General features: G+C 50.7%; 2 protein-coding genes across 2 annotated transcripts; one reads left to right on the top strand and one right to left on the bottom strand.

Moving 5' to 3' along the window:
* Nucleotides 1–1,064: 1,064 nt before the first annotated feature.
* ALTATR162_LOCUS2165 (uncharacterized protein) lies at nt 1,065–7,059 on the bottom strand (the record flags this gene model as incomplete). The annotated part of the gene is made up of 4 exons (XM_043309767.1): nt 1,065–3,173; nt 3,224–4,754; nt 6,633–6,758; nt 6,812–7,059. The coding sequence occupies 4 exons, from the start codon at nt 7,057–7,059 to the stop codon at nt 1,065–1,067; spliced, it is 4,014 nt and encodes a 1,337-aa protein (XP_043165702.1).
* Nucleotides 7,060–7,226: 167 nt separating this feature from the next.
* ALTATR162_LOCUS2164 (uncharacterized protein) lies at nt 7,227–7,927 on the top strand (the record flags this gene model as incomplete). Its single annotated transcript, XM_043309766.1, has 2 exons — nt 7,227–7,712; nt 7,805–7,927. The coding sequence occupies 2 exons, from the start codon at nt 7,227–7,229 to the stop codon at nt 7,925–7,927; spliced, it is 609 nt and encodes a 202-aa protein (XP_043165701.1).
* Nucleotides 7,928–8,529: the final 602 nt, after the last annotated feature.

Here is an 8,529-nt window from a genome sequence, read left to right as displayed (position 1 = left end):
GAGACTTTTCGTCGGCGTGCCAGGGGATACGTCTACAAAGCATGAATAAATCTACCTGTCATCTCATTCTATCTTCTGACTCCTCACAAACTCAGACGAGCGTGCAGTGTACACATCGCCAACAATTCATGCCTCACCGCCTCGAGACTCTATCTCAAATTACACACAAACATAACGTCGCTCACAGTAACACAACACCATCTTGCCACCCGCCCGCCTATCTCCGTACCAACAGATCTTCCCGTACAACATAACAATCTTAGACTCGAAGAAAACCACTCTAGTACCACAAAGATCTACGGGTAAAATCGTAGATGAGGATGTACCACCGCTACACAATTTCCCATCTCTAACTAAACTGCAACAACACGTACTACACATTACACATGGCACAAAGTGGCGTGCGTAGCATGATGCGTTGTCGTGTAACAGACCTGTGGTAAAAGCCTCTTGAACGTTGTGGCGCTGGGGAGTTGGATGGTACTGTGCAGCCTTTCGAGACGACCAACAGATGATGATTACTCAACCTAAACGTATGATGTCTGCATTTCGTCAGATGTCGTGTGCTGTGTGATACAAGGGCGGTTTTCGCGCAAGGGCGTCCTTGTGGATCTCGGAAGCTTTCATATCCAGATAGAAAAATTGGCTAGCCGCGTCGCGTACATGAGCATGACAGGTCATTGCCATGGTGCGAGGAATGCTGGCAGACGCGGGATGCGGGATGCGGGATGCGGGTGTGAGGCACAGTGCGTCTGCCGATGCAGTAGCGTGTATACACGGGATCGATAAGCGAGGGATCCATCCACTCTTTCTGCGCTTTTCGTATCGGATGCACTGAGGCGCCCTTGCATAATCTGTATGCAAGTCAGATCACATTCCTAGGACGTGCGTGTTGGTGGATTGTAAAATGGAGAAGAAAGAAAAGCGGTAGGAAGTGTGCTAGTGACCATGGGGACAATGTTTATGATGATGTGTATATTGATCTAGATGTATAGAAGGACGAAGGAGGCTGAACGTTATAATGTACGAGAGACATTTAGCATGCCCCACATATCCTCCTTACCCTATTCGATGACGAGTAATCTCTCCGTAACATCCAGAGCGCCTTCAAGATTTCCGCTAATGGCATAGATACTTTGCATTGCAAACGCCGCATCGGTGCTAAAATCCTCATACCCCCAATTCTCGTCCTGGCACTGATCTCCTGCCTCCTGTTTAACCTTGTCACCAAGTGCGACACACCTTTCGTACACCGGAAGCGCTAGCGCAACGAGACCTAGTCCATGCCACATCCTCCCCACGTTGAACTCCGCCTCTTGTTGGTGGATCGCATGCGGGCTTTTGGTGCGGAGATCGTAGTATCTGTATACGAATGACAGGCCCTGCTGGATCTGGTATTGTCTGTTCTCAGAAAGTCGTTTCATAGCGTGTTGGATGTACGCAACGCCAATACTCAGATTCAATACTGGATCTTCAGGCGTAATAGTGAAGGCACGGAAGTAGTAGTTCAGTGCGGCCATGTAGCTGCCACCGCACATCAAGACATGTCCGTACAGTGCGAAGAGTGCGGGATCGTGGTCTTTGACCCGGTCAACATCTTCGACGTTGATGTTGTTTCTGAAACCTCCTTTGCTGTCCTTTGTGTCGCGGAAGTTGTACGCGATGCGCTGTGCCGGGGTGAGGAGCGCATAGTCAATAGTCTTGATGTAGCGCATGAGCACTTTGTACGCTGGACCTGTCGCAAACCCTTCAGGGAAGGAACACAGACGGTTGACGGCGCCATAAAGACGGAAGAGATCTGTACCGAACGGATACTCTTTGAGGAGCCAGCGCGTTGCTACAGACGCTTGGCGTGAGTTGTCTGCTATGAGGGCGCAGGTGAGCCGACATAGTTGTAGTTGCTGGTGGTAGGTTCGGGAGCGATGGAAGACGTTGGCCTGAGTGGCAATATCGAGTGTAGCGAAACACTGTTCTTCATCTCCCTCGCTAGCAAGCAGGATGGCATAGCGACCGAACGCATCACACCATTTGTCGAAGTGGATACCCCAGAAATCGACCGGAGCTGAGTCTGGTCGCTCTCGTAGCTCAGGATCTGTTTCGCCGTCTTCGACGTTGTTCGCTACCACAGCAAGTACCATTAGTGAAGACTCTTTCCACAGATCGCCACCCGTAACGCGTCGGAAATAAGTCATAAGGTCTTCCTTTCGGTTTGAGTAGAATAGATCAAATGTAGAAAACTCTTCGATGAGCTCTCGAGTGATGGACAACACCTCATGTACAGAATCCTCATCTCCATCCTCTGCCGCTTCCCAAATCTCATCTAGTCGCTTGAAACTAGAGACGATCTCCCGATGCTGAGCTCGAGCGGCTTTGAGGTCGTCGGCAAAGTCGGTTGCCAGTCTTTGAAGCTTGTTACGGAATAGTCTGTTATTGATCGCTCGATACGGCACGTCGGTGCCTTCAAGTGTAGTTCGTCTTGGTTCGATATCAGGAAGTTGTTCAGCATCTTCATCACGGACAGCAAGGAAAGCTTGAACTTTAGGCGCCTTCGCTCTTTTCGTGCGGAAGAAACCTTTCTTAGGACGTTCGGTCGGGGCGACAAGTGCGGGAAGCTCCTTGTTACCGTTCTCGGTCGCAGAATCTTCGTCTTCACCGGTCTGCCCGGTAGCCTTCTGCATCCTCTTCCTGTTCCTTCGGACCGTGCTCTTTCGGACACCATACCTGCCGCGAGCTTGCCTTCGCTGATTATAGTAGTATACCCTGAGCTCATCGTATGCCTGGAAACCCAGATTCTTGAGCTTGTGGCCGTACTTGTCGCGGTAGATGGTCTCAGCTCGTTGACCAGCTTCCTGCCACATACCCTGATCTTCGAAGAACTTCGCAAGGACTGCGAGATCATCGTAGTTCTCAGCCGGCCACTTCTTCAGGATGGGTATGACCTCTGCCGCTCTCTGAGTCCTCCCCAAGTTCTTGAAGCATGTGTGCAGCCCGATGTAGCTCTGCAGGTTGAACTCATTCGAGTTCTTGTCGAACAAAGGCTCGTAGAAACGCAGTGCGTGTTCATCGTTGCCGGTAGCGTGAAGGGCATCGCCGATTATACGAAAAAGATCTTCGTAGTCCCAAATCAGGGCATCGGGACCATGGTTGTCCGGCTCCAACATCTCGAGGTGGCGCTTTTTGTTTGTCAGTAATGGGCTGAATATGTTACGGGCATTCGGCTTACCATAGCTTCTTCAAAGTCATCCTTGCTCTTGCGTAACCGAAACAAGCCTAACTTCACTCTGATCTCTAACGGCAAGGTTGAGCCATATGGGGCATCGTGCGATTTTCGGACAAATGGCGGCACAGTAACGCGTCTTGGCTCATCTTCGATATCGAACTCGCAATCGTCTTCAAGTTTATCCCAGAATGCCTCAGAACGCCTGCCCTGCTTCCACCGGGCAAGCTCCTTCAGTCGTGTGACACCTGCTTCGTAGCTACCTGCTCGATCTAACAGATCGAGATAGATGTTGATCAGCTCCCAGTCGAGTTCGTTATTAACTGGATCCCGGTCGGGCTGTGTGAACACATCAATGGCTTCTTCAAAGCTGTTCAGCAGTTTGTTGAGATGTATTCTAGTCTGCTTTGGAGAGGCAGTACCCATCATTGCCATGATCTTCAGTACACTTGTATCAGGGTCTTCTCCTTGCTCCTTGCGTGTTTTGAGCATCTTGAGACCGAGCGCTACGCACTTGGACGAACGACCTAGTTGTGCCTCGATCTCGAGCTTGTGACTACGAGCTTCGTAGTCATTGTTGAGCAGAATAATCTCGTTCAAACATGGAAGGATGGCAGCCGACTTGTTCTCATCTGTAAACTGCGGATGCTTCTCGGGATCCAACTGTTGTATGCGCTCAATGATGTACTGCCAAAGACCAGGATCACGCTTAGTTGGCGCACCAGCCAGTAATACAGCCAATGAGTCCTCCTCCCGACCCATCTCGGTGTAGATCTCAGATGCGATGTTGTAAGCATCAAAGATCTCTGGGTTAAGTTGAATAGCCTGCTGGGCGAACAGAAGGGCCGCCTCATAGTCTTTTGCGATGAATTTGGCATTGGCCTGCTGCTGCAACGATTTCCACTCTGCACCTGGGTCGGCAACAGGTCGAGGTCCTCTAGGACCCTTTTCCCTTCCAGGCTTGCCCCGCTTCTTTTTGGGCGTTGGCCTAGCACCATTGTTGCCACCTCGGCCGCCACGGCCCCTAGTCGAAGGCCGACCTCTTTTCCCACCACGTCGTCCTCTGGTACTAGATACAGGTATGATACTGGGGGTGGCTGGAGTTTTGAGCGTACCTCTGCCTCTGCCCTTTCCTCTCTTGTATTTCGTTCGCTCCTCAGTGTCCTCAAACTCGACACCTAGTTCCATCTCATCTGGGTCGCCTTCGTCTTCTTGTGCATCTTCCGATTCGTAGTCTGCGTCAACCTCGGAGTCATCCCTATTCTCGATCCGAAGTAGCTCTTCCTCCTCCTCCATGGTAAGGCGATAATCGTCCTGGTCAGAATCCGAACTATCAAAGTCGCGGTCGTAGCGCGAATCGCGAAACCCGACCGCATTGGTATAGTCGTCATCGTCGTCTTGTCCAGGATTTGCTGGAATGAATCCTTCAAAGACCGCGGGTCCATTGGTAGCATAAGCTCTACTGAACGGATCCTGAAACCCGCCGCTAGTGAAAGGTGGAGGCTCTTCTTCTTCTTCTTCCAAATCCTCTACAGCGCTGAGTGGAATAAGAGGTATGAAAGGACTCCGAGCTGACGGTTGATGATGATGATGATGATGATGATGATGATGTGGAGGCTGAAATAGAGGTGGGTGCGGATATACCTCTTGAGGAGGAAATATTGTATTTGGCGGGAAATGTACGGGGTATTGTTGTCTGCCATGTTGCGCAGGTGGTTGCATCAAACTTGGCGCAGCATCTCCGAAGGTACCTGTAACAGGTAAGAAGCGTCTATTGTTCGGCAGCAGCCCTGGAGGCCACTGCTGCCCGTAGTATCCATTATTGGGGTTCATTATAAGCTTGATTGTATCGCATTTGCGTTAGTTCAAACTTGTTAGTGGTCAATCATTGTGGTATATAGTACCGAGAGAATGGTGGTGGTGATGAAAGCTTAATGACAGGGATTGCGGCCGTTGCAAAGGCTGACGCACGTGCTTCGCGCTAGCACATGGCGTGCATCTCGCCAACGTCCAGGCACCTGACACTCGAGACACTCTAGGAATTGAACGCTCACTCAACTCAGTCTATTAAATTCCGACACGAATCTTCTAGGAACATTCGTCTTGTTATACCCTACTCATTTCCTTGCCAGAACAGAACTGAGAGCTGGAGATAAGTAGAACAGGACCCTGATGAAGTAAGGCTTCCATGAAGAAGAATGAAGAAGCGCCTGCACCTTTAGCCTGCTGCTTAGGCAGCCCTGACCGCTTTCCCGACCACTAGTTTAGCAACCTTCGTAAGCGTTTCAGGTAAGATGTCGATTGTATGTAGAATGCATGCCAATCTCCAAGAATCTTGGAAGGGCCTGTTAGTGTGCTGTTAGGATTTACTGTCGTAACTGCACTCTTGAATAGTCTTAGCACCTGCATCAACCCATCTTAGAGTAAATACATCACTACTGTATACGTCTTGCGACCCTTTGTTTCTTACTTTACAACGACCATGTTACGCAGACATTTCCTCATCAGTCTGTCCATGTGTTTCACCATATCCGCTCTCAACATACCAGAACATGACATACAACTGCCTCTCCTTCCAGAGCACGAAAACAATGAACCGAAATCGCAGAGTACCCGAGTCGTGTTGGCATTAAGAGAAAATGGAAGTGACAGGGAGCATCAAGTTGAGATACCTTTACATACAACTGTCTTTCCGTGTATGTTGCGTACAGCAGCAGGCTTCACTCCAGCCCGGATTAACAGTCTGGCCAGGTGTGGATTTACCAAGTCACTTAAGCACAATAGAGATCAGAGCAGTCACCGAACAAGGCCGGTCGGTATCGCCGGCAAGGCTCGACAGAATCATATGCAAAATCACACCAAATATCAGCGCGGAGGAGCGAGAAGCCGTGGGCTCGGGAATGGAGCTGAAGGCGTTGCCATGGTTTGCAGCAAGAGATGGAGCCGTCCAATTCGAAGATAGTAGTTCCAGATGGTTTCTCGGAGGCAGAGCAATAGAAAGTTACGAGTGTCGATAACAGTAGCCAGGGCCAGATATGGGAAAGAGGGGTAACGTAAACTTTAATGTATAATGCTCCATGCTTTCTCAGGGTATAGTACAATGGCCGTCAATGGCCTCCTTCGACTCGGATGGATGTGTCCAAACCAGCTCAACCCAAACGCCAAGTATGCAAGTCTGACATGTAATCAGACGTTATTATCCCCCTCGTTCATGCCAACCATCTCGTATTCACCGGCACCGTCTCTCCCTCTGCCCCTGCCTCTTCCCCTAGACTCGCCGCCCTCATTCTCTGCGGCCGGTTGTGATCGTGAAGGTGTCTTGCTACCGAAGTTGATTGGTCTTAATTCACGCCACTGGCATGCCCATACGCCTAAGGAAGTCATGACAGTCGCGCTACATATTTGAAGCGCCCACCAGAACAAGTTGGCGGGTATCGCATGTGTATATAGCGAGGTGACGATCAAGTGGATGAAGTGTACAGTCAAAGCGAAGTCGAGAACGAGTTTCGAGCGGGCGATAAGAAGCAGTATGAAGATGGCACTGCAGCATGTTAGATTGTCGCATGACTTGTACCAGGGCGTTGTAGCACTTACCAGGTGAGGCTGTTCAGCACCCAGACCAGACCCAGTGTCCATCCGATTGTCGTATCACCACGTAGACTTTGCCAGCTGAACAAGAGATCTGTGCTGACCTCCTTGCCCGCTACCAGCGCGGTAAAGACAATGAGAATGCCGGCGCATGCATAGTATGCAAGCTGCAGGAGTATGATCTGGGTGAGGATGCGGGTAGGTGACAGATCCGCAAGTGCGCCAGGTCGTGGAGGGCGGCGTCGGCGTGGCATCAATACGCAGGCGATGCGCTATGACATGGACATAAAGGGAGATGGAGGTTTGACTTGTTGTAGTTGCAAGGTTGCCTGTTGATTCACGGGCTCCGTAACGGTTCGGCGAAACGTGGGCAGTCAGCGCCGATGTCATAGCTTTGGAGCCCGCCAAGCACGAATTCGAGATGATTGCGCTCGTCAACGTCTACTGCCGACAATCCTCTCCAGTCTACAAGGCCCGTCCTCAAACATACCCTGCCGACGTACGTAGCTATTCCGAACAGCCTCGTCTGCGATCCGCCTACCGTGCGACTGACCCCCGCGCCAGTTTTGACAGTCGCCTCCACCTCCGCATCTCCTCCGCAACCTCGAAAATCGTAACCATGGGTTGGTTCGGCTCAAGCTCCAAAGACGACTCCGGTGTCAAGAAGACAGAGGGCGGCGCATTCGAATCACCCTCACGATCCAACCGAAAACAATGCTACGCAGCACGTGATGCCTTCTTCGAATGTCTCGACAAGAACAACATTTTGGACAGCATAAACTCAAAGTCCGGCAGGGATAAGGCTGCAAGCTTCTGTGCACAGTTTGATCAAGAGTTTGAGAAGAATTGCGCACACAGTTGGGTACGTGGAATCTCCGAACGGCAACAAGCACACTTCACTGCCTGCGTAAGAAGCTGGCAATGGCGTATTCTACTGGCTTTCCAAACTATGGGATTGCTGGGCAAATCATGCTTGGGGACTAAGCTGACAACCTCCAGGTCGAATACTTCAAGAAGCAGCGAGTGGTAAATTACCAAAGAGAACAAACGATCAAAAAGATCGAGATGCAAGGCGGAGAAATTACAGCGCCGCAACTACCACTACCGGGCCAGAACAAATAGATGAAGCATGGCTGAACAGCCCTGTTAACGCCGCTCACGACCAATGTACCATATGTATACTACCCTCAAAGCGCTCCAAGAAAGCGTTTACAGCTGCCACACAGAACGGCTTCCCCTGCAAATCTAGACTTTCAATACTAAATTGGGAATGTGTTCTATCCAACAAAATGTCACCCACACACTCCATGATTCCCATGCAAGACATCGCGTTTACCTCAGCATCTAGAGCAAATTATCGTGCATGAACCTCACACCCTCCGCGCGGAGCTATAGCCCGAACCAAATATCTAGCACACTACATTACTCGAGCTGTGACTAGGCTCGCATAATGTCGTCACTGCATCTTGGGAACGCTTACCGATGTAGTTTAGGCACATGAAGCGTTGAGCCGTGCCTGTCGAGTTTACTCCTTGCATGAAGGGGGGTTCATCGCACAGACGCAACGACGAATCGGGGCATGGCGGGGCCCAGATTGTCCATGCAAGCCTACGTGCGGGAGTTGCTTCGACTCGCAGAATCGTAGCGTGTATGTATAGGTCAGGCCGTGTCTTGGCTTGCTGCCAAGCGCCGTGAGCTTTTGTTGGTCACAATACCTCCAAGGG

This window comes from Alternaria atra (genome assembly GCF_907166805.1).
Source record: "Alternaria atra isolate CS162 genome assembly, contig: 21, whole genome shotgun sequence".
Lineage (NCBI taxonomy): Eukaryota > Fungi > Ascomycota > Dothideomycetes > Pleosporales > Pleosporaceae > Alternaria > Alternaria atra.
Note: the sequence above shows the minus strand (reverse complement) of the source record. Positions and strands in the feature narration are given on the sequence as shown.